The 26790-nt window shown below is 44.1% G+C and overlaps 1 protein-coding gene across 1 annotated transcript; it reads right to left on the bottom strand.

The window, feature by feature from the left end:
• Positions 1 to 2185: 2185 nt before the first annotated feature.
• Positions 2186 to 19763, bottom strand: gapdhs (glyceraldehyde-3-phosphate dehydrogenase, spermatogenic). Its single transcript, XM_080005856.1, has 11 exons — positions 19688 to 19763; positions 7613 to 7672; positions 7392 to 7488; positions 6877 to 6983; positions 5893 to 5983; positions 4492 to 4610; positions 4307 to 4388; positions 3731 to 3882; positions 3384 to 3546; positions 3190 to 3287; positions 2186 to 2834 (listed from the first exon to the last, which is right to left on the bottom strand). The coding sequence occupies exons 2-11, from the start codon at positions 7639 to 7641 to the stop codon at positions 2765 to 2767; spliced, it is 1008 nt and encodes a 335-aa protein (XP_079861982.1). The 5' UTR covers positions 7642 to 7672; positions 19688 to 19763; the 3' UTR covers positions 2186 to 2764.
• Positions 19764 to 26790: the final 7027 nt, after the last annotated feature.

Here is a 26790-nt window from a genome sequence, read left to right as displayed (position 1 = left end):
AGTCGTTTCCAGTATTTACCATTGGAATGCAACTCAATCAAAAGCCTTTGAATTTATAATTTATACCCATACCAAGAACCTGTCCTGTGCATAGAATTGCATTTCTATATTGTGTATATTTTTTATGTATTTTCCTATTTGTGTTTTGCTGTTTGTAATTCTTTGACGATTTATATACTATATATATATATTTTAATATTCTTTCTCAGACTGTCAAGCTTTTTAAAATTGTTATCGCCTGACGAAACACACCAATGTCGAAACCACCAAGACAATTTCCTCGTACAGAATGAACTCGATTTTGATTCTGATTCTGAACCACACCAGGGCCTCCTCCCACGTCCTGTTCTCCCTCACCAGGATCAGGTTGTCGGTGGGGCAGAGGAAGCCCAACCGCTCGGAGCACAGATAGCTGTGCCAGCCCTTGGAGACGACTTCCAAAGTGCCACAGTCGCCTCTCCTCGGGTGTCCCTCCGACCACTGCAACACGGGGGGGGCAGCTTCCCGGACCACTTCCAGGTGTTACCCAGGTCCCGGTGCAAGCCCATCCAACCGTTTACGAAACTATTAAAAAACGTATTTAAACAATTAAAAAATGCTTTTCTGAGACATTGCTTAATTTAAGATTAATTTGTTCTAGACTAGGAAGTCCTAGACTAAGGTACTACTCCAATGACTACTCTAATCCATGTTCTCTATTGTCGGGGTCGACCTGGAGGATAAACCTGACTCTGGCCAGGCTTAATTGAAGACTTCGCTCAGACCTAGGTTAGCAATTATCGTCCTTCTGGAAACCAGATTTTCTAGACTAGGGAAAGTCTGAGACTCTTTTAAACCACGACTGAGAAAGGCCCTTTCCGTTAGTCCAGATGAGAAGTGATTTAGTCTAGGATTTGGCCTAACCTTTTGTCTCAACGCCAGCCAGGTCAATGGAAGTTCTGCCAACAGTCCTGCCGAGCCTCTCTCTCAGGCTCTTGGCCTGTTCCACCTGGTAAAACAACCTTGTCACCGACGCCTCTGAGCCAAGACCAGCGATATGGAGAAGAAGGGCGAGTACGAGGTGTTGGGATCTGCCCTGGTTCACCGTGACGTTCAAGTGGAGTACACCTTGACACCTTACACCTTGAGCCACACCTACACTCAGCTGGCCAGTAAACATCACCTTTTCACCTCTTCTTCCTACTGCAGAGCAGCTCAGATGCCTATTCTCTTGCAGTTTTTTATAAATCACACCTAAAATCTCCCGTGTTCCCTTTCTTTCTCTCTCTGAAGTTATTTATCTTTCCCTCTACAGTATGTATGATCCTCTCACTCCTTTCTTTTCCACCCAGTTGGAAAAGGTGAAAGGTGAAGGTGTGGTGGGAAAAGGTGTGGTCGTTCTCAGACCATTTTCCCCATTCAAGTATCTTTCAAATATTTAGGTTAAATCTGATGTTTGGCTGATGTCTTTAAGATATGAAGCAATTGCTTATGCAGTGGTTTATACAAAGGTAAGTTGTATTAAAACGGTGTTTCATAACTAAACAGCAGAGCTTTTTGACCCTACAATGGTATAACAAAAAACACGTCGTTTCTAATTTTTCTTCAGGAGACATTAGCATGCCAGACCGTAGTATTCAGTTTAAATAAGTTAATACAAATGTCAAGGTTTTAGTATTGCAATTTGTGGCTACAAGGTGGCTTATGGCAGCTGCAGCCTGTGGTTCCTCTATAAATAAAGTACATCTTTCATAGAGATGGATGAGTAAAACAGAAAGATACAAAGTGGACTTGTCGTGTCAGACTTGAATTTGAATGATTTAAATGATGATTATTAAATCATTCAAATCTGACCATTATGCCTGGATGTAACAAATCATGCTACAGGCAAATGACAAGATTTGTTTCTTTCTCCTTGGGCAGATGGATGCTTTCTTCCTCCGTCAATATCTGTCAGACTTGCAAATAGTGGTGCATTAAGCAAATAATATGGATCTATTACACATGGGGCACATGTTTGACCATAATGGCAGCTGCAGCTTAGGTTGGAAATACTTGAATGTGAATGGAGTTGTAGTCCATAAAATCCTGATAAAGTGCATGGTTTGTGAACTTTTTGTCCAGTAACACAAACTGGAGAAGCCCTTCTCCCCAGTTCCTTAACCACCCAAGCTGAATATGAAAATATCACAAAACAACGGAAAGGTTTTTTTTTTTTTTTCAAGTTTTATTTCTTTATCCTCAGCACTGCTAAGCGGCATTACTGTAGCGCTGTCTCTCAGCTTCCACCTCCCGCTGGTTAATAAGCCTTTAAAACACACCAATAGTGGGATGGATACAGTAGTTACGATAGTTATCAGCCATAACAACACATCTAGATTGGCAGAGGTGGAAAAGCCGGGTTCAGAAACGATAAGTCCTCCCTGGTGTTTTGAGTCAACGACATGGATTTGCTAATTAGTCTCAAGATTCGACTGACTTTGGGGACTTGGACTTTCTAAACCTGGATATATTCCATCTATGTAAGAGTGGTGGCCAGATGGTGGAGGAGGGGGGCACAAGGACACAACAAATACTGTCAACAACCGACCATCTAATCAGTAGAGAAAAAATAAAAATAAAACAACAGAGAAACACTCGAACACGCTGTGACTGCTGCCTATGCATGGGGTAGAGCTAAGGGCTGTGATGGTGCGACCTGTCTGTGGGTCTATGTGTAAAAGAGGGGGTGGGAGGATGGTTGGGCTGGTCCCTTTCTTGACTTCCTCTTCTGGACAGGAAGTGCCTACTCCTTGGAGTGCATGTACCGCAGCAGGTCGGCGACACGGTGGCTGTAGCCAAACTCGTTGTCATACCTGAGGACAATTTTGAGACGGAGAAGACAGAGGGTGTCAGTGTTATTGGAGGCTTTTCAAGTAACACCGCCACCTATAAACAGCAAGAACATCAACATTTATGCCTCCAAAACTAGTACAAGCTTCATAACACTATCTAAATCCATTTTATAGCCATAATTAAAACCCATTTGGATCATATATTGCCAATTGCAAGTACAGAATGGAATCATTTCATTTATTCTTAACATTTCTCTACTGATTGCTATCCAAGTCTCATTTTTCATACTCTACATGTGAATTCCATGTGAAGCCTATGGATGACAACCACATTGAAGCTCTGGTATGGGGAAGAAAAACAAATCAAGGCACTCACCAGGAAATGAGCTTGACAAAGTTGTCGTTGAGGGAGATTCCAGCACCGGCATCAAAGATGGAGGAATGGGTGTCGCCAATGAAGTCAGAGGACACAACCTTGAAAGAGCCCAACCAAGATGAACGGTCACATTTGGCGAAGTGATTCTATGCTACGTGGCAAATACTGGCATATATGAAAAAAGTAAACCATACCTGGTCTTCAGTGTAGCCAAGGATCCCCTTCATGTCGCCGCTCGCGGCCTTCTTCACGGCATCCTTGATCTCAGAGTAGGACGCGGGCCGGGACAGGCGGCAGGTCAAGTCTACCACAGAGACGTCGGCCACAGGCACCCTGAAGGCCATGCCTGTCAGCTTACTGGAGGGACGGGGGGGGGGGGGGGGAGGAGGACACCACAACCACGTCAAGTCAATCCACAGTTGGAACATCACATCCAATGATGTGAACTGCAAACCATCTGCCTGGTTCTGAGAGGACCTTTTATTTCAGGCATAGCAGCAATATCGCCACTGGTATGCGATAGGGGTTAGAAGTCACTGACCCGTTGAGTTCGGGGATGACCTTGCCCACGGCCTTGGCGGCCCCGGTGGAGGCTGGGATGATGTTCTGGTGGGCGCCGCGCCCGTCACGCCAGGCCTTGGCGCTGGGGCCGTCCACCGTCTTCTGAGTGGCTGTGTAGGCATGCACTGTAGTCTACAGAGGAGACACGGGACGAGAAGAGTTGGGGGGTCGGTTCGGGAGACGGGGAAGTGATGCATGCATCAGGTGGCTGTGAACAGAACTGGCTTTTCTGAAATAGCCTAAACAAAATTATTATAATGTGGAAAATAAGCAGTTTGGTTTTGAGCACATTGAAAGCCTTGTATTTACGAGAGCCTGGAACCACTGCTTTAGTAATGAGTAGCTGTAGTCTATTTATTTGAAAACAACTTTGTTAAGTAAAGTTTACGTGCTTTACAACCACATATTGTAAAATTCTATTTTAAAACATTTTAATAAGGCCTTGGTTGAAAGATAGTGAACCTTCCCTTCAAGTTCTAGCAGTTAAGGTTATCTTTCAATGTTAACGAATCTTTTAAATTGGAAACAGCCCTGGTCACTGATCATTGCTATTTACCATGAGAGCCTCATCGATGCCAAAGTTGTCATGGATGACTTTAGCCAGGGGGGCCAGGCAATTGGTGGTGCAAGAGGCGTTACTGTGGGTAGAGAGAAAAATAGCCACGTCATAAAGCAACAAAGCCAAATAATTACAATCATGACTTTTTAGAATATCGCCACCATGGGGTGGATGGGTTTTACCTGACAATAGTCATGGAGGAGGGGTCGTATTTGTCCTCGTTGACACCCATGACGAACATGGGAGCGTCGGGTGAGGGAGCGGAGACCACCACACGCTTAGCTCCACCCTGAACGTGTGCCTGGGCGGAGACAAAAGGGAGAACACATGTTGGAAACTGGGCCAAAAATATTTCAGAAATCTCATATTACGCAGCGAGAGGGTCAGAAGTTGGATATCCAGTGTGTGTGTGTGTATATATATATATATATATATATATATATATATATATATATATATATATATATATATATACATACACACACACACACACACACACACACACACACACACACACACACACACACACACACACACACACACACACACACACACACAATTATATATCCAAGTATTTATAATTTTGTAAATAATTTCACTAAATTATATTAAACAGAACTTACCAATCCACCAAATGATCCACAAAATAAATCAAATAGAATCATTTATTGAATTTCTGTTTAAGAAATGTATACTTTATTTAGGGCTGTCCCCTGAAAGTCGACAAGGTGAATCAACAGTCCCAAGCAGCCCAACCCAACCCCAACCTCGAGTCTTGTTTTTTTTTGGCCAGTCAGGGTGCATTACAGTAACAGGATAAAAATGATAGAAGCTTACTAAATGCACAGGGATGACATTGCGATGAGGAAATTTAAATAAGGGGAATCATAAATATATTTTCATATGTCTAAATTGTCCGCGTCCAGACAGGGACGCGAACACAGCTCTCTGTACGGCATGATGCCGAGCCCGTTCCTCCAAATAAAACAAATAAAAACAGTGTGGGGCGTGGAGGAACAGGGCACGACTCGTAGACTTGTTAAGATTAATTTCTGCGCTTAACGCATGGAGAGGGGGTGATCGGGAAGACAGTCACGGAGAAAGTGTCCCCGGTACGCATGGTTTCTTTCCATACTGTTCCATATGCAGACGTAAATTAAAATAACCTACATCTAAAATAACAACACTGTTGTGGCGCCGCGACTGCGGGCAGCCCATCGCTGGCCTCGTCAGTACCATCAAAGAGAGATGTCTGTCTGCCGAATAGTCCAATATTTTCATTGAACAGCCAAACCCAATTCCACTGACAATCGGGTACGGCTCTAACTTTATTAGACCTTCAATAATCCAAGTGAAGGCTGGGGGAGCATTTACACTGGGGACTGAGTATTTTTTTTCCTGGATGGTACATTCAGTCCTCTATCATTTTAATTTATTATCTGCAATGCATGCATTACCTATGAAAAATACACTTAAGTACGGTAAGGTATTTAAGCAAAACACCCATCTCCTTTTTTAACCTTTCCAACCCTTTAGCTACCACCATAGGTTTCTGTACGTTTATGTGTGTATTGGGTACATACAGAGGCCTTCTCCACGCTGAGGAAGACTCCGGTGGACTCGACGACGTACATAGCTCCGGCATCGCCCCAGGGGATTTCCGCAGGCTTCATACTAGAAACACAGACAGAAAAACACCAAAACGTTCAGTTTCTGAAGATAAGTGCTTCATGGTATACTGTACAATTAAACTCGAACGACAGGTACATCCAACTAGGGTGTCCTTCAGAGGCAGGTTATTCTGACATACTAGAAAAAACAAAACCTATTTAAATAATAAAAATAAAAAATCACATGGGATCCATGCAAGACAAATAAAAACACATTCTCCTGGGATCCTGGTGAACTTGTTAATAAAACAAGTGTTATGTCATCCATAACCTTAATCTGCGCATTGTGTGTGTTGGTCTTGCCCTGCGCTGTTCAGAGGCGCCAGTCCTTAATGGACTAAACAAATAGTGGGCACGGGGGTGGACAGAATGGGATTAGCATCGGGCCAGTGGAGCGACTGATTCCATGTTCCAGAGATTCCTCCAGAGAATTACACTGTTTCCTGTATATTCCCACATCTGTATCTATATTTAACTCTTTAACTAGTGACCATTTAGGGCCGTCGCTGTGATGGGTAAGTATTATGTCAGTGAATATATCTGCTGGCACGGGTTAAATAATGTTATTTTGCCGTTCTTGTCTCAACTTCAATGTCCTCCTCTATCTGGAGTTTCGTTCATTTGATATCCCAATCCCTGGCATCAAATCCATTTTACTTTCATATGCATTTAGCAAATAAATTAGATTCTGATTCTGACTGGGAACTGGGAGGAGAAACATTGTAGTCCTAAATAAATAGACTTTAGCCTAAAAGTCAAGGTAAACAAGGTTACTATTGTGACTTGGGGACCTCGGGGGACTTGAGAAGCTCCTTCTCTGACTAGATCTTTTAAATGGCCATGATATTTGGGGTCCATTCCGACGACAACCCCACTCAGAATCCCTTCGATGCTCACCACTGGAAGACGGAGATGGCGTTGTCGCCGACGATGAGCTTGTTGCCCTCCTGCGCGACCTTGCCGTTGTAGCGTCCGTGAGTGGAGTCGTACTTGAACATGTAAACCTGAGGGCGGGAAATAATATTTTTCAGTTAACCCGTACAGGGTAAAAAGTCCATCATGCTTTATAGCTATTAAGAACGGAATGTACACTATAAATTAATCTATGGCCAATTTAAAGAATGTTAATAAAAAAGATTACTATTGTTCATTGAGCAGCAGAGTTGACCGAACCTGCTAAAGATGTAATTTCACATTTGAAAGACACTTCTCAAAACAATCTTTATTCACGTAAAATTTACTGTCTTTGACACCATTTAAGTGTGATTGACATTTTTGTGTAACCTTGCAGCTCGCTTCAATTTATTTTACTGACCATAACTGTGTTCTGATTTGTATTACCCTCATTATCCAAAAAAATATCGATTAGGATTTAAAAAAATGGATGATTGAATGTGCAGGTCTTTTCTCACCATGTACTGCAGGTCAATGAATGGGTCGTTGATGGCCACGACCTTGATGCCTTTCTGGAGGCAGGCCCTCAGGACCAGGCGACCAATACGGCCGAAGCTACGGGGAGATCATGGAGAGATGAGTTCAAGAAAGTGGGACAGTTGGCAAGTGGGAAATAGGGATGAACATAAAATATTTGTGAAAATAATAAAATGTCCTAGTGAGTGAGCGTAAGTCGTACCCATTGATTCCAACGCAGAGATCTGACATGGTTGCTGCTGAACTGTGGGGATTGAATCACCTGGAGCAAAGAGCAAACAAAAGCACGTTAGATAAAACTAGACAATTCCAGGTGAAATTGTTAAAAGTGTGCGCGCCCTGTGTGTGTGTGTGCGCGTGCATACGTTTGTGAGTATGTATGCGTATGTATGTGCCTTTGGCATAAACCCCCAAACTCATCTTGATAGGAGGGCAGTTGTGACATCACCAAGTCATCACACGATGATGCCGACCAGTTGCCGCAGCTACCAGGGTGCGGGGCTATCTGGGTAATCCCCTAATATGTTTAATGTGCTGCCATCGTGACTTTTCTTTGTTGCACAGTGTAGTATTTTGTGAACCGTCGTCGTTTTGATATATTTTGCGCATGTGCCTTGGGAACTAAAAGGAATAGCGCGACGAACAAAGCACTGGCCACTGTAGAACAATGACTATACCACAGGAACAGGAATAAACTGCTCATTCTTGTAAAACGCTGTCACAATGAGCAATTTGAGTCTTTGTTCTGACATGGAGCTGGAATATGATCAACATTCACCACACATTTTGTCTCCAGAATGTTTCGCCGGATGGAATCCCTTCCCTTCCTGTTCACATTGTTGTTTGAACATCAGTCGGACAGACAGCACAACAAAAGCAACTTCCTGCCAAATAGATGAACAATATTATGGTTTGCCTATGGCCACAAGATACACAATTGTGGATCACATTTTTCTTTTCATAGGAAAACTAAAGCTCCAGTCTTTAGTCAACTTTGGTTAAATTCTTTAAAATGGGATTTTACATTGCATCCCAACATGTATCAATAATGTCTACATTTCCTGGAGAGAAATTCTCATTTGGATCCATCCTGGAATGGAAAGATCTATGACCAAGTGACCTGACAAATCATCAGCCTGGTGCAGGAGACGCCATTGATCTGGTCGACAAACTGTGTGTGTTGTGGATGTGCACCAAACACTTGTTCCCCCTGCTTGGAAAATAACAAATTTGAATTGCCTAGAATGTACAAATGTCTGCTTCCGAGTTTTCCATTTGTCCTCTCTTCACTCCTTGGCCAAAAAGCCCAATACATGCTGGTGAGTTTGGACTTGGGTGTTGGGATAAGTATGAAGAGCTAGGGTGCGTCTTTCTTTAAAGAAGGCCGTGGAACAGCTTATTTAGTATAAGCAAGCTGCGACATGGCATGGGGAGAGTTTGTCTGCATGCATGAACATGTTTAGAAAACAGCAGAGAGAGAGAGAGAGAGAGAGAGAGAGAGAGAGAGAGAGAGAGAGAGAGAGATTTAAGTGTGTTGGTGATGTTACATAACAGAGAGCCTAAGAGACTGCAGTGCGAGAGGGAGCTTGGCTGCAGGTCAACTATTCCACCCTCCCCCCTTCCTCCTCTCACTTGGAACGGCTGTCCTCGGAACGCTAGCTCGGTTTCACCTCCATTGTCCTCCCTCCCTGCCTCTCCTTTTTTTTTTATCCTCCCATCTTTTAATTTCTTCTTTTCCACATAAGTTGGTGTGGCTGCAGTGTGGTAAAACCCCACTTGCAGCACAAATCCAATCCATGCATACTGATATTTCAGACATAGACGTTGGATTTACACCGCTACCACTTTCTCACAATGCGACAAAATCTGATACGATACTGGGTTACAGTACAAGATTTTAATGTAATGATTTGTATATAATCTTTTTTTTTTTAAACCCATTAAGAGACATTGAACATACTTCTAAGTATTAACAGACAGAAAACCAAGTTGCATTTCCTTCATATCAGACACGTTTAAAATGGATCTTGGTATTTTGTATTGGCTCAAAACTGATATCTGATACCGCTACCGGTGCCCCAAGAGCAGATAAGGTGTTTGCCAAGTGTTTTTAGTAGTTCAATTGTGCACCGTGTATTTTTGGGTGTGTCCATTAGACACTAGCTAATGCAAGCAGGAACACGGTCCTAAGCAGTCTGGGAGAGGTCAAGAGGGGACAGAGGAAGCAGATGTCTTCTGTGGATGTGTCAGCATATACAGTATATGTATGTTAGTTTGTGTGTTTGAGCATCAAATAAACACAAATTCCACCTTATTCCAAGAGATGGTATTTTAAACTCTGGGCTATGGAGTTAAATGCTATTCCCAATGGATGAAAGATGACACCTTCTGGAACTGATTTATTTGGATTTGCATTAGGAAATGTGAATGAATTTAGGACCTAGGGTTTTGAAAAATATTTTAGACCTGAGAATACTTAAAATTAGGGCTCACAATGGCTTTTAATATAAAAAAATCCCATGTTAAATAATCCATCTGAGATTTATGACACTGAACTATATGGTAATTGAATGTCTTGATGTAAGACCAAAACTACAGTAATGTGATTAAAACTACAGACTTCAAATCTAAGGACATTATTTAGTCATGGGCATTATCATTAAGACGGGATTCCAAATAATGATCGAAATTGTCATAATTTGATGATACCAAACCACAGAAGGATGCTGCACTATACAAATGTAATTCCCAAACTGACTTGAAAAATTATAGTTACAAATTATTAGTATTATTATTAGTAGTATTATTTTAAGAGAACTTGTGGGAGTTAATGAAAATGTATATTTCTCACTAACTTCTTCTGTATGGATGAGGAGTTGACTTTTTTAAGACATCTAAACCGTAAGACTTTAAGTCCTTTAATATTCTTAGAAGTGGATAAAATGTGTGTGTGTCAGCTGCGGGTACTGTAAGTACAGGCATGGCAGATTGCCCTTGGAGCTGGTTGGCTGTCACTTTAGTCCAGCATAATCTCCTGCTGTGCGTCTCTCCGTGTGAGGTTGTGCACCATCTTTGCCGGAAGCGTAGGCGCACTATCAAGCTGCCGCAGTGCATTGTGGGATCTCTTTAAATAGACTACGAGGACAACCAGATTAGGGTGAAGCGGAATTCTCTTTGTCCCAATCCACATGCTTCTTTATGTAGACACCTTTGCAACTATACATTTGTATGTCGGGAGGTGGAGTACTATCTTGTTTTCATTTGTGAAGCCGTTCCTAAATTCACATGCCGGGATGCTGTTTAAAAACAACGTTCCCCTTAGTTCATTTGCCGTTCGACTGAAGTAAACTCGTCCATATTTTTGTTATGGAAATATCTTGTCAGACCATTGCACTTAACTTCTTTTTAATTACTTGGTTGGAAGACAGCAAGGGACACAAATCATGGTTCTGGGGTTATTTACTGCTAGGGATGTTTCAAGTTGGAGGATCTACAGTTGGCGGTCTCAGGCCTTGGGAAACATATTCATTCCCCTCTAGAGGCATGTAAGCACAGACGGGTTATTTAGCGGGGGTTTCTAGGGTAACGTGAGCCAAGAAAGCTTGGAGACAGGCAAGCCTGAAAAAATGTAAATGTTGCACCGTCGCATTTCCTCTGCAAGGTCACTGGACATCCCATATGTCTGACTGCTCAAGTTGGTTAACTCTACTATGGTGCAAGGATTCCCACCCCAAGTCAGTCAGAATGTATTTGGAACTGTTGCGGGTGGGGGTTATTTCCATCACAGCCTGGCTGTTTGTAGTGTAAACTCACTATTTTGTGTGCCTCAGCATGTATGGCCTGTTTCCTTTCTCATGTACCATTTATCAACACTCCTTCACTCACGCTAGGGAAAACAATTTACGTCCTGTCCAATTTATGCAAGGTCACTGAGCGTGAAATGGGGAGGGGGTTGGAAAAATACAATGAGTTGGTCATCCACAACTCCATTCTGTTTACCAGGCTTTGTGTTCTCTTCTGTCAGTATTCTTTACTGTTTTACACTTGTCTTTTTCCCTGGTCACTTCTCAAAACTTTGCTCACGACGTTTCATATAAACTAGGTTTAAAGTTTGAGCCTGGGGTTTCACAAAATGGACATGCACCCGTCAACCCGAACCACTTTGGCTGAGTTGCTTTCGCTTACAGTTTATGAAGCGAGCTGTTATGCTTGTGGGACTTTGCTTTAGCAACCCTTCGGAGGTGCATCTCTAAACCTTCACATCGTTGCTTGGCTACGAGAAATTAAGCTCTGACCACCTCGATCCGGTAACACACACACACACACACACACACACACACAGACAGACACACACACACACACACACACACACACACACACACACACACACACACCTTCCTCCTCCTTCAATACACATACACAGAATTACAAAGAAGGTATTGTGCAGGGCAAAGCAGAGGGCAAACATGTTGTGTATGGGAAGTCGAAAGCTGGTGACTTCGAACTCTCTATTTGGGCTTCTCTAACTTTTAACAATTTATTAAATATTAGCCAAGTTTATCTGTACCACAAAACAGTCCTATTGAACTAATTCTGGAAGAACAATGTCTTCCAAAAAGTACAGAAAACATTAGAGCATGGGAGTGATGTTCTCGGAAAATGACTGACTATAAATAACAAATGAAATGTATTGTTATATTTTATTCATCATGCTCAAAGGACACCTATTATGCTCCTTTTTAGTTAAGTTAATATAGGTCTCTGAGGTCCCCAAAACATGTCTTTAAAGTTTGTTGCTGAAAATACTATTAGAGGCATTTGAGACGTTCTAATATGCCTATATACCACAGTGTTCCAAAACGGGATGTTTTTTGTGGGAGGAGCCACCCTCCCAAGGCCCGAGTTCTGTGAGCCAATGGCGTTTGAGCATGGCTTCTGGATTTTGTTTTACTCACTGATTTCCCCTTATCAGTCCACCAAAATGCTTCTGAACAAATTTGAGGGGAGGAATAAGCAATCCAGTTGCCGACTTTCTACAATATTAACACACCATTTTTTATTGGCTTTGTTCGGGGAAATGGGACAGCTGATCGGATGGAGCAGATGACCGTAGAAAGAAATCCGTGACAAGCTGACGTCAGCTCGTGCAGAGAGTAGAATAAAACGTTTGAACCCTGATCGTTCAGAACGGTCGGAAGCCTTAGTGTTTGGTTCACAGCGATTCCTGTCATTAGTTTCCCTCATTATTTGACACGTTGGCCACGTCTAATATGAACATCCGACATTGTAACATATACAGTATATATATATATATGACAGAAAATAAGGAAAAGTATAATAGGTGCCCTTAAAATAGAGATATTAGCAGTGCAACCACCTCTTCTATTGGTTGGCAAGAGAACATAGCTGCTGACCAATCAGTGGAGCCAGGAACCACACATATTCACAGTCTCCGTCACCTCCTTGTGGTTACTTTTCCTTCATTCCTCTCTCCAATGCTATTTATCTCCCTCTTCTCTTCCTCCATTTTCTTTTAACCATCACAAACTTTGCTCCCTACTATTGTGATGGTAGCGCCCCCCACTGTTCCCCTCCCTCTGGGTGACCCATTTTCTCCCCGCAGTGTGGTTGGGGTGTGTTATTGAACAGGTTCAAAAGCAGGATGCCACTGTGTGTATGTGGGTCAGCGGCTCCTACAGGGCTGAGCAGTAGTGGAGGCAGGGCCGGCCGGAGAGGGCCGAAAAATACTGACTGACAACAGGGTTGACAAATTAACCCTCTGAAGACCAAGCTGAATTCAGAGAAGCGTTGTGATTTTGATGTGGTCATATATTTATCTAAACATAATCAACTTAACACACTCTTACTCCAAAAGTGCTTGATATATCTATATTAAGAAAAACCACAGCTACATTGATGTGCCATCAATAGTTTTGTCAGTATCATTATGCAGCTTTTGGGTAGATCTAAAACACACAAGACATAATGAGTATGTTTTTGTATTTTGTGCTGCCGCCAGAAATGTTGTCATAGCAACACACGATATATATTAACAAACTGTTGTTCATGTTGTTCAATGAAGTCAAAATAGTTGATCAAATTTGATGTCTAAATCGGTAAAAACAAGGTTTTATCACAACTTTATTTTATTTGACCCAAGGTGTGAAATGAGCCACGAGCTGAAAATGCACGACCCCCTGGTGGGGGCCATTAGAGGTGTGGCTCTGCAGCAGGCTGGGCCCTCTCTCTGGCACACTCTCAAAGGAATGAGGCTGTAGGCGAGTGGGAGTGGGGCAATGCAAGAAATGTAAGCAATGTTTTTACTTTTGAAAGATTTACTGAGAACGTCACACAAACTATATACAAAAACCCCCAAAAATGGTTTTAGGGGAGAACAGCAACTCTAGAACCAACAATCACTTTCAAGTCAAATGAACATTTGAATTCATGAACAAAATATATATAAATACAGTATATAGAGAAGTAGGAGCTTGCGGTCCTGGCCTGCTAGCTGGTGTAGGTGCAAGATGATTTTCTGTGGCAGCCTGTAGAGGTGCTCTCATACTGTAAAAACAAATTTAAAAAGTGTAAAGCAATGTGATATTGTGACAATAGCAATGTGACATCACACATATCTCTACAGACTACATACATCACACCTGGCAGGGCAATGCCACATATGACATACAGCTCACCAGCTTATGGACTGCACTCACACACACACACACACACACACACACGCACGCACGCACGCACGCACGCACGCACGCACGCACACCTACACATACCAAATTCATTGGAAAGATGACTTTGCCTAGGAGGACTGGCTGTTGTGTGGCAACTTGTGTTTGTCACGGTCACCATAAGAAAAAACAAAAAGGCTGTGAGACGCAGGCTAGGGCTCAGTGGAGAGCAGAGCTGCATAAAGGCTTCTGTTTGCAGCTATCACCTGGACAATGCTAAGCTTGCTTAGCAAAGAAAATACCCATCTCTGTACCCTGTAGCTACCGCCGGTAACGTTAGCTAACTTGACAGCGTTATCGTTACGGCAAACAGGATGCCATGAACCGTCTCTAGCTAGCTTAGCTAGCTATTCATCCACCTAGTACTCTGGCTAGCTAACGTTAGCGTTAGTGAACGATTTCAACATTGGCTTTCATTTTGGCGTTGGCTTGTGCTAGTAAAAAAAAAAATGTTACTTACTCATTATCAGGTATTGGGTCCTCAGCTGGGTCAATTCTGGATTCAAAATGCTGTCTTTCTTCCTCAGTATCAGGACATAATGATTTATCCAATCTGTCCACACGTCACAGTGTGGCACGCGTCATTATGCAAAGCAGCATCAGGTCTGAATGAAAGGATGTGGATTCCGGAGCCACGAATCCATTGACATGATAAATAGATGTTGGAACAAAAGCGAGGTCTAACTTAATGCCAAATCTAACCTAATTTAGTAATTATCAAACGATTCTAAAACGGAAAGTCGCGATCCTAAGCTTATGATAAAATCACGCGGAGGCAGGGAGAGATTTGACAATCAGAGTCACTTTTTTTTTTACCTGCGGATCGCGCGAGCACAATTATCGACCTCAGAGGGTTAAAAACCGTCGCGATTTCACATTCTCTTTTCACCAGAGAAGACATGAAAGGAGGACAGGAGATGAGAGGAAAGGACAAGCTGCACCGCAGGGAATGGGATATATTTGGTAAAGAGTAGAGTCTGGCCATTATTTGACTTTTTTGACGACAAGATCGGCAGTGATGCAGCCGGTGTCCCGATTATTAAATAAGTATGTTCAACAACAAAACATTGATTAATTATCCTGTACCTACACTACTTTTAAGTGACTCACCCAAAATATGCTCAGAAGTCCGACTAGGTGTTATAAATCCGTCCACGTTTGTTCACACTCGCGTTTAGACATGGCTTTCCAAGCAGGAAGCAATGTTGCGTTCATGGGAAACTGGGAAAACGAACCTGTTTCGGAAGTGATGATGGGTTCACTGGAACTCTTGAAATTATTTTTTAATTTAATATCATTTCACTTTTTTTTTTTAATCTATCAAAAAGTTATCTGTGTGTTTATCTGTATTTGTTTGTATGCTTATGAGTTAAACGTTCTCAAATATAGAAACGTTAATACAATCTCGAGTTTGTCAAACTGATCTGGAAATGTCGTACTTTTGAACAAAACATCGGTACAAAACATCGGTAAGGGGTGGGCTCATGATCGACACCAGACTTGAAAATCTGGCATCGGTGGGCTCTGGTAAAGAGAGGAAATAGAAGAGCTGAGGTTGTCCGTTATCTGTCTCTCCCGTCTTCCTTTCACCACCTCTTGCAGCGATGCACCATTTCGCAAACGACTTCACGCTTCTCATGCTCTCAACACGCACACGGCGAAATAATTCAATATGGCACTTGTTGGGTGGGTGACCTTTCGACTTCTGAATATATTAAGAGTTAAAAAAAACAACCCAAAACAGTCCAAATTCAAACTGAAAGGGGAAAGTTGTTGCAGTGTGAAAAAGTCCCAACTGTCTAACCGTAACTTGTGCAGTCTTCCTCTTCCTCTCTTATGCCATTTCTAGTCCTTCCCATTTCCTAAATGGCCACCTACTTCACTTCTATTCAGTGCTGGTGCTGTGGGTTCATTGGCTGAGAGCCCAGAACCAGTCGGGACGGAGCAACCGATCAGGCATTGTTTTGCCTGTTGGCTCCCTCTCACTGAAACACACAATACAACCTTGTTTAAAGGAACTGTGACTATACACTGAATGTAAGCTACCTATGACAAATGGAAGTAGAATTAAATGAGGCCAGCCCTGTCCTCCAACTTCGTGCCGGAACCCTCACTCAGGCGGCCGGTAAATCACCCAGTCTCCTTTTCTGTCTCCGTGTCACCCCTGATCTCCTCTTTCTCGTCACACCCCTTGTCCCCCCCCCCCCCCCCGGTATCTCTAGTCGGGTTTCGTCAAACAATGTCATTCTGCTGCTCTAGACTAGTCAGTTAAACGTCCGACACCATCACATCACCACCCACAAAAACACTCCATCAACACTGCGGGGTGTACAGCCTCCCGCTGACCGTGGCAGACTGACGACCCACAGTGTCCACTCATCAAAGTGCATTTTCAAATTGTACGAGATGCAGTTTTGCAAGTTCGCACCAGCTCTTACATGCTCCATCTATTCGATGATTCATTTTATTTCTTAGGGTTTGAAGAAATGCATCTCTAGGGGGTTAGGGGGAAACACGCACACACCACCATGAATGAATTAGTCATAGGCGTGCTGCAACAACCCGCAGTGGAGCCAATGGGACAGACATGTGACTTCTCCATGGAGCTCGTGTCGGCACGTTCCTGACAGGTATCTTTCCTCCCAGCGAGGCCCTGCAGGTCCATGACCTTGCAATCTCTCTTCCTCCCTTTCTCTTGAGACTTGTCGGCACTCAGAACACAGATATTATCAACCCTATCCAGCGGCAACATACTGAGGGACACATGGATGAAGGTGGAACTCGGTAAGAGATATTTGGTTCCAAATGACAAGACACCCAAACGTGAAAATGGGGAAACTGGTCGCTGGCTGCAGAGTAAACACATGGACGGAACCTGTTTAGCAGGTCTAAAAAGGGCTTAGGATCTCGCCCTTGGTGGCAAGGCCAGAAGCCAACACCCAAGCTACTAAGGAAATCCTCCGGCTGGAACAGCAGCGGCTTATCTACCAGAGAGGACTCCTCTACTGGGCTGACGGCCTTTTGCGTTCTCCCCTCACAGCGTCTTCTAGCTGTCTGTTCTATGGCTGTAGGGGGTGAGGTGGGTCTACAATTGAAAAAAGGATGGATATCTGTATTTATGGGAATAATTCATTATCGAAAATGCCACTGCTAAATAGGCCTACACTACCAATATAGGACCTAAAACTTGGCCTTTAAATGTTTTTTACTTATTTGTCCAAATAGGATACAACGTAAACGTATAACTGGTTCCTTCTACAGTGCTGGCTATATGGAGCAGACAGATTTTAGACTTGAATGAGCCTTTAAGATGTTCTTTTGCCGCTTTGGTCTTTATTAGTCTGCAATAATAAGACATGCAGAAGTTAATCTACCATAGCAAAGGTGGAAGGTTTGAACCGGCTGAGTGCCGACTACAGGCTCAGCCCATCCTGTGGATGGAAAGACTGTCACATTGACACCCACGCATATTTTTAGACATAATTTGTCACTATTAAACCACGTCCACCTATAATCTGCAAAGCATTTAAATAGGCTAGTGTACCAACTATTTTACTATTTTGCCATTTACCTCAAGTGCAGACAACCATCACCTGAATAATCAGAAAAAGTTTTGGCCCCATGATTAGATTCACCATAATGACAAAATATTTTCAAACGGGCAACATTACAGCCGATAAGTAAAACGTTGTCTAGTTTATAAAAAACATTATCTATTTCACGCGTGGTGGGTTAGCAGGGAAAGCATGTTCCTGATAGCCAGCATCTCCTTAGCTCTGGGCCATTTTGACCTTCAAACAGTATGAAATGTGAGTATGACCTTTCCTAGTCGTGCAAAATGAAACATTCTCTGCATCTACGTCGACCACATGTAAGAAGCCATGCTATGCAGCCCATGGCAGAGATTATGAGCAATAACGCATCGCAGCCCCCAGGTTATCCAAAAGAAAATGTTGCTATATAATAATATATTAATGACTTGTGTACTTTCCAGATGACAGATCATCTATCCCTGGTATAATCAATTACATTTTTTTTTGAAGATAGTGATAAAACTGTACATCATATATACTTTGGGAATGTGGAGCCATTTCTAAAACTGATTCCTGTGTTAAAAGAACAACAACTTTATTTATATATAAAAAAAAAAAAAACCCAATAAGAGGCTCCTTATTATAAAATAAAAAATAAAGACACTCACAACAAATCGTTTTAACTGGCAACAAAACGGCACACTGGAAAAAACGGACTCATTGGATCAACTTAAAAAAATGCTCAAAAACGTACAAAACGTTTTTTTTAGGTGTTCTCAGCTTGAAAGTAAGATGCATTTATGAGAGAGAGAGAGAGAGAGAGATTGAACAAATAACAAATTCAAGCAATTGTTTAAATGAATCCAATGACTCCAAGCGGCGCTCTGTCCGGACACGAACTGCGGCACTGTCGGGCGTGACGTCATCGCTCGCCTTCCGCAGCAGCATCGCGTCGAGTGACCTCCACCGCTACCTTCAAAGGCGGTGTGGGTGGACCGATGGGGTGGATGACGATGGGTTTCCAACTTTATGACGCTGTGGTATGGTGTTCATTTCAACAAATCGCACCTGTCTGTTGGCTCTGGGGACGTCCGGCTTCTCTGGCTGCGACGAGACACGCGGGCGGTGACGCGACGTGCTCAAATTGAACACGAAACAAATATAATTTGGAAGAAAAACGACGCATTTTTTTTTTTTTTTTTACAAGTATTGTAAATTTGTCATTTTTTTACATATACATTAGGATTTCATCCAGGCTAATAAAACAAAAATTGTCGCCTAATAAGTCTACACAGTCATTTCCATTAACTGTACGGCGCGGTCAAAAACGTCTCTCGGCGTAGAGATTACGTCACACAGTTTGCTCCGATCTTACAAAAAAAAATGCCTTGGAGAAAAAAAAATAAATGTGAAAATCAATTTCGTTTTTTGCACGTCGCGACGTAGAACGTAGGACAAGGCTGTGGACGCGCAACGTTACGTAACGCGAGACCCACTTCCGCAAAGTGGGTCTCTCGCCTCCACCGACGCGCCACCGAATGAATGAGTTATCGCGGCCGTGTCGCATTTTTATTTTTATTTGACGTTTTTGACATTCGCCCCGCGTTCGATGGCGTCATGCATCATCTAGGCGCCGATTGACGCGTAGGTGATGCAATAACCCTGCGAGGAAGGTGGATGGGGGGGAACTCGGAAGGCCGCGTCGTCGCCCTCCTCCTCCTCCTCCTCCTCCTCATCCTCATCCTCCTCATCCTCCTCCTCATCCTCCTCCTCATCCTCCCTAAACCTCCCTGAATGTTTTTAATGTGCAAACGAAAAAACCGGAGTCGTGCACGACCACGGAGCGCGGCGGTGCGGCGCTCCGTTTTCAGTTCAACCATCACACGTTCCAACGTCCACGCCGAAGCTCTTTGCCGAGATACTCGCGCCGATCAACGCGACGTTTCCGTACCCAACGCGGGTTCCCCCCCCCGGGAGAGCGGGCCCCGGGCGCGTGCTTACCGTGCGATGCTGCTGCTCCGGTCTGGGTGCGCGCGCGCTCCGGCTCCGGCTTCCTTGCCTTTATACGGGGGCGCGCGCCAGCGGTCGCCCCCGTTGCCCCGGCGACGTGACGTCGCATCTTCCGCCGCTCGGGTGACGCGTTCGGATAAAGCGCGGACTCCGGCCGTTCCCAGGCGGCAGTCTCCGGGGCCCCGAGCTGAGGGCGAGGAGGCCGCCCCCCCCCCCCCCCCCACCGCTGTCTCCGTTCGGGAAGACATGGACGCCCGCCGTAAATGCGTGCGCGTTTGGCAAGCTTGTGAATTGTTCAAGCTGCAGGATGTAGGTTTATAAAACCAGAACAACTATTTCGATTAAGTTAGATGTGGGGGGGGGTTTCAAATAAAAACTCCGACAAAGGACACCTTGCCCACCGTTAACGGTGTGCGCCGTCATGTTACTGTGACCTCGGGCTGTGTTATCGCGGTTAAACTTGGGCCCGAGCGATCTCCACCGAAATTCCGACTTAAATGGTCGTTCCATTGCGCCTTTCCGAGGAGGAGTTCCGATTTTTCCGAGTTCCGAGCGCAGTGGAACGCAGCGAGAGGATCCATTTGCGACGGGGGCCTAGTCACGGCCACCTTCAGCGGTTGCCATGGCAACGGCCGGCTGCAGGGACGAGGGGTGGGGGTGACGGGATGATGAAGCATTAAGTTAGTAACGTGCTTCTCGCTGCTAATGCTAACAAGGCCCGCAGGCCTAGGGAAAAAAAAGTCATCCTTGCGACTGTCAGGGCTGAGAACCAATGGAACGACACGCAAAATCAGTGAAACACCGAAAGAAAAGAAAAAAATCATGTATAATAATACAATAGTATTCATGTAAAAAATAAACGGGAAGAGAGAGGTGAACAGGAAAGGGTGTGGGGTGATGGAGCAATTTGTCCTCTTTTCTTTTCTTTTCTTTTTTCAGTGACAGTGAACGTTAGAAGTTTGGATGCGATGAAACACTGACGACATAAAGCGGGACGTGGCTGTAACGGTGCCTTATTTAAGGGGGCGTCATTCTATTTGCATTGAAGCGAGGGCCAAATGAAACCCCAGCGGAATGTAACGCTCCTTATTGTGAAAGGGCCGCAGGGCAGGCGGGCCCCGACCGGCGGCACGCGTCCGCCGCGCGCGCAATGGCGCGGACGCCACCGTTGCGCGGGGTGTGGCGGTGAGACACTCGTGCCCCCGTGAGCGGGGAGGAGGCGCGCGGCCGCGTGAGGCTGCAATAGACGCGCGCAAGCGGTCACACGGAGCGAAAGTGGAAAATGAACGATTGAACCCCAAAGTTCAAACGGCGAGGAAATAAAATGCGGCGTGTTGGTGCCGGGACAGTGCCGGTGGAACATCTTGAGCACATATAAGGGGAGTGGCGTGACAGCTGATGTGAAGTTTGTCGTCTATTAAATGTAGATGCTCTTGACTGACATGGATCGTATGAACGCAACAGCATTGTGTGTGTACGTTTGGAGCCGGTCAGCATGGAATGGTCATGATAACCATATTTATACATCAGAACATATATGCTACTGACGCCGGGGTTGAACCCACAGTGCTCGTTTGTCACGAGGAGTAAGATGTTAAGACGTGAAGCAGATTATATTCCATTTTCTACATTTTCTACGCTGCTCCACACCGCGCTCGTTCGACGGTTCCCTGTCCCGGTTTCCTCGGCACGTGGCGTGACGCGACGTGACGCGACGTGACGCGGCGTGACGCGGCGTGAGAGAAGTTGCGGACGTGCCGCGCGACGACATCCTGGCGCGCCCGTGGCTTCATTCAGCGTCGTTCGTCACGGTCATTTTTTTTTGGTCACTATGCATACATTTTCGCTAATTGATCAGCGATCAGCGATCAGCGATCCGATGTATTGTCGACGAGACACTGGTGTAAAGTCCGCAGCGTCTGACGGACGCTCCAATGCGGCCGACACAACGCGGCTTGGGGCGCCCCCGTGCGACCAAGATGCCGTAATTGCAAGTGGCCGAATGAGCGTCGTTCCAGGATGAGAAGAGTCTTTATCGCACACACACACACACACACACACACACACACCCACACACACACACACACACACACACACACACACACACACACACACACACACACACACACACACACACACGGGCAGCAAACAGCGAGGCAACCAAATACAAGTGCCCATCGCTGGTCAGGCAACGATGTTGTGCGTGTTTTTGGTGGGGGGTCCTTACTGATGTTACATGGAGGAAACCCCATGTAAGCACGGGGAGAACATGCAAACCCCACACAGAAAAAGAACCCGCCGGAATCCAACCCTGGACCTACTGCTGCAAAAATAACCATAACTAAAAAACACGTAATTGATCCGCAGGGAGGGAGTTCATACATCATTTCAGACATCCGGTAATACACCAATTCAATCAATATGCGTACAGCCATGTTGTAACGTGTATCGTCTGGTGAGATAGCGTTACAGTATTATACAGGGGCATCACAGTATTAACACCGGTCCTAATAATAGCAATACTGTGTTGAACAGTCTGGCGGCCGCCGGCACAAAGGAAGGCCTCAAACGTCCCGACGTGCACCGCAGAGGGATGCCACCGTGGCGGAAAGTGACCCCCATCAGCCCCAGCTCCTCGCAGGCAGGATCAGAGGCCTCCTCCAGGACGCCGTCGATCTTCGCCTTCGTCTTCCTCTCTGCCGCTACCTCCAGACCGTCCAGCTCAATGCCCGCCACGGAGCCGGCCCTCCTCAGCAGCTGGACCAGCCTGCTGGCATCGCCGGCCTTGATGCCGCCTCCACCGCGCCCGGCGGCCAAGTGGCTGTAGCTGAATTGTCTTATTCGTCTTAGGCCCCTCTTCAAAAGTGTACCCGCTTGGGTAATACATAGCAGGCCTATAAATAAACAAGTCCTGAGTAATCACATCTGCTGTCTAAAATATGTAATTGAATGCATTCACAGGATTGAAAAAACAACATTTTACTAGTGGAACAAAAATTGTATGTACTGTATGTCACTCAAAATTTCTTTGCAAATCCAACCTTTTTTTTTTTTTTTTTTAATCTTGACTCTTTTTAAACTATTTTAAACTACTTTTCAAACTACCTGACAAGATACAGCGCCATCTGCTGGACACCTTGTCATTCAGCCGATGGAGCGTCCCCATCTAAAATATTGTTCAGTGGTGGAAGAAGTACAACTACAAATACCATGACACCGAATGACTAGTAAAAGTACCAAATCGACCTTTTCAAGAATATGCTCTTAAATGCAAGTAAAGTATTAAAATACATATAAGTACTGCAAACTTGTCAAATAAATATTTCCCATTTATCAGCTCATAGTTTTTCTTAATCTGTAAGAACACTTATTATACCATATACATTCTGCAAGTAATTTTTCAGGGCCTGTGAATATTAAGTCATAAACTGCTTAACTACTCGGAATACCTGAGCTTTATACGTAATGGTTACAAAATGAAATTCAACAAAATACACTTTACAATTGTTGCACATAAATTGCTTACCTCAACTCAGTCATAATACATTGGAATACAATTTCACAAAGTATGGTGTCAAAAGACCACAAATAATAAAGCGATATTAGTGATACACTAATATGCTTGTGCGATTTTATAACCATTATGCACATCATTACTTTCTCTCTGACTGATTGTCAAAGTTAATGTACAGCCCTTTTAATTTCTCACTCTCTATTCAGGTGTTTGAAGAAATGCAACCCAATTATATATATATATATATATATATATATATATATATATACCCAATTTTTTATATATATATATATATAGGGCATATAGGTATATATAGGTAGGTATATATATAGGTATATATATATATATATATATATAAAGAGGGGGGGTGAAGGATATGTCTTCTCTTCCCTCCTTTGTCCAGCAGAGGGCGACACTGTCCTGATCAGTGAACACACTGTTTGGGCGATAGGATGGGTGATTCATTTTCTGGTCCAATCATTTTCAATTAAAAAAATAGATAAAAATGGTTTATTTATTTGTTAAATATTTTCAGGGTAAACCAACTGGAATACAAATATAATTATAATTTTTACTCACTTAGCTTGCTTTAACCCATTGTGAATCCCAAAATGTTATATATTAAAAAGAAGTGGGGGGACTATCGTAACAAATAAATCCAACAAAATTGTTGTCATTATAGACCTCAGAATGGGAATATCTATGCAGCACAATGCAATGAAAAAGGTCTACGCTGTTTAAGCAAGCAAAAAAATGGTACAAAAACACATTGAATGATTCAGAAATACAAAATTCACTCGACTACAAAATTGTTGTAGTCGATCAAGTAATAAAACAAAGTCTATCGTTTTTTTAAGATCGTTTTTGTGAAATCTACAGTGCCTTCCAGACAAACGTAAAAAAACCCCCCCAAAACTGTGGTTATTATTTTTGTTCATTTTTTCTTTTATTTCAGAACAGTAGACTGTTGTTTTAGGATTGGGAGCGGAAAGAAACTCCAGAGTGACAGAAAGTATTTATTGATATTTAAACTTCACGGTGTAAACTGTCAGTTGAAGTGAACCACCTATCAAACCTTTCACTTTCACATCCCCAAACTAATTCCCAGTAAATTTCAGTCTGTTCACAGGCTCTGTGTGTGTGTGTGTGTGTGTGTGTGTGTGTGTGTGTGTGTGTGTGTGTGTGTGTGCGTGTGTGCGTGTGTATGTGTCTGTGTCTGTGTGTGTGTGTGTGTGTGTGTGTGTGACTGTTTCTCCTTTCTGTATTTGTTAGAGAGTCACAACCCTTCCAGCAGGTTAGATCAAAATTTTTTGACGACAATTCAGGAGAATGTTACAATTCCCACATTAAAATGGTATCTACTATTACTGTTTACTGTTTACTGTTTCTATACTGTTGTTATTATTATTAGGGGTCCCTATTGGAGAACCCTATTGTTTTTGCTCTGATTTTTATTATTATTAATCTTCTTGGCATTTTTGGGTCTAAAAGTATCTGAAACACGGCAACCGCAGTACACACAGACATGGTTGAGGTCTCACTGGAACCGGAACGTCTCAGACATCTTGTGGCTCAAGTTTGATCCGTATCGATGTACATTTGGAGCAGGAATTAGAGAATGCCGAATGCCGCGTTCAATGCAAACTCAGAAAATAACTAACTCGTGCTGCATTTCACAGAACCCCACAGAACCCCGAAAAACTGTTGTCTGTTTTCATGCCGGATCACTACACATATTTTTGACTTTCACGTTGGTCACCATGTCAGATTAGGCGATCATAGTGCCATACATTCTGGCCGTCTCTTGGACGCGAGACTGGCAACACTAGTATGACCCCGACCAGTCATCGTCGCACGAGTTCATAGGTTGTCGGGGGGTGGGGGTCAAGAGACTATCAACAAACATGACTACAGGAGCGCTGGGTGTGATGGTGTTGCGTTCCGAAAATAAAAATAAAAGAAAGAAAAATTCCAGTGCAGACCGATCGTTTGGACAATCTGCGTCGGCAACCTGACGTACAATCTGAATGGGTTTTGGTTTCCACCTCACCCTCTGGCCCGCGCCTCCCGGACGGACTCGCTTCCCGCTTCTCTTCGCCATGTTTACATACAGGTGTGTGCACCGGAGAGCCCTCTGTCGTCCTATTGGTCAATGTCAAGGGACGCGTCGTAGGAGTTGTCAAGACCAGGCAGAAAAATACAAAGAAATCTGACATGCCAGACCTTGATGGTCACCGATTATGTCACGCGGCACAGGGTAAAGATGCCCGTTCGTCGTTCCTGATGTTGATATTGGGGCCCGACGCTGGAAGTTTGTCGGCCACGACAAAATCGGGTCAAAATCGGGCTGAATTTGTGAAGCCTGACAGGGCGTTACGGACACTCTGCAAACTGTAATACGTACCTAATAGGAGGACTCGGCTTAAGAAGAGTTTTCGACACGCTCTCAACCTTCTGAAAGTGATTTAGGGCCCCGCCAATCCTGTGCACCGTGCCGTCTCCGACCCAGAGCCATTAAATGAACCTCCTGACCCCCACCCCCCACCCCACCCCCAGGCGGGGACCTGGCCCTCTGTGATAATATTTTCATAGGCTGTGAATTATAAGTGTTAAAAGGGGGCACTAATCGCAAGGGTCACAGACGTGCCAAGAGCTGCTTAGAATCCGTCAGCCACAAACAGACTCAGGCCAGAAGCGGCAGACATTTTTCTTTTTCAAACGTTTCCCTTCGAAAAAAATTATGTCAACGCCACTTCGGCAACTTTTTTAATTGCGCACGGCGCAAAGCCAAAGGATGGACGTAATCGTTAGAGGTCGGTGGATGGGATGGGACAGCGAGGCCGCATTCAGCAAGTGTCAAACTGTCACTTGGCACATGACACATTTAAGATGGTGATCGCCGACCATAACAATTAAAGAGGTCGCTTAGAGCTGAGAAGTCGCTAGCGTTGATCCCGGGGACCAGCTGAGTAAATCTGGTTGGGAAAACCGAGTGACTTTTTCCCCCTTGCTTCGCTGCTACCTTGTACCGGGCAAAGCGAGGCTAACAGGAGGTGCAGGACGGCATGAAAAAATGTATCACCCATAGTCTGTCGAACTCAACCGTCAAAATAATGAACCAGCAGTGATAATCATCTGCTTTGCCTTCACTTCTATTGATGGAAAACCAGAGAAAACACATTTCTAATGTGAGATGTCCAGTTTAAATACCTTAAAAGGAGACAGGTTGGAGTTTGTTGAGCACGCTGAGTCTATCTTATCACTTTCTCCCTGTGGTTTATCCCATTCCCTGTGTTACTTTTGGCCCGGTGGTAAGTCAATTAGACGTGTCACCTCATCACAGTAGCGGGTTTGTGTCCTTTGGAATCGGCAGAAGGACGTCCGTAAATCTGATCTCAAGTCCTCATCCAGGGTTTGGCAGCATGTTCCAAACAGAATTGGCTCATTTGACACATCAAACTGGTCTTACCGTGAGAGATAAATAACATGAGTAATAACTCATAAAATAGAGGTTGAGTGCACAATGGATCTGCACCGCTGGTCCTGGACACAGCCCCCCAAAATCATGGAGGACTCTCCT

This window comes from Zeus faber, assembly GCF_960531495.2.
Source record: "Zeus faber genome assembly, chromosome: 8".
NCBI lineage: Eukaryota > Metazoa > Chordata > Actinopteri > Zeiformes > Zeidae > Zeus > Zeus faber.
Note: the sequence above shows the minus strand (reverse complement) of the source record. Positions and strands in the feature narration are given on the sequence as shown.

What these genes read in the sequence shown, in the direction of transcription:
- gapdhs (XM_080005856.1), bottom strand. Translation starts at nt 7,641, where the DNA reads ATGTCAGATCTCTGCGTTGGAATCAATGG. An exon ending in GTCATCCCCGAACTCAACGG is followed by an intron (nt 3,547 to 3,730) that starts GTCAGTGACTTC and finishes CCGTCCCTCCAG; the next exon opens with TAAGCTGACAGGCATGGCCT. An exon ending in TTGGCTACACTGAAGACCAG is followed by an intron (nt 3,288 to 3,383) that starts GTATGGTTTACT and finishes GGCTCTTTCAAG; the next exon opens with GTTGTGTCCTCTGACTTCAT.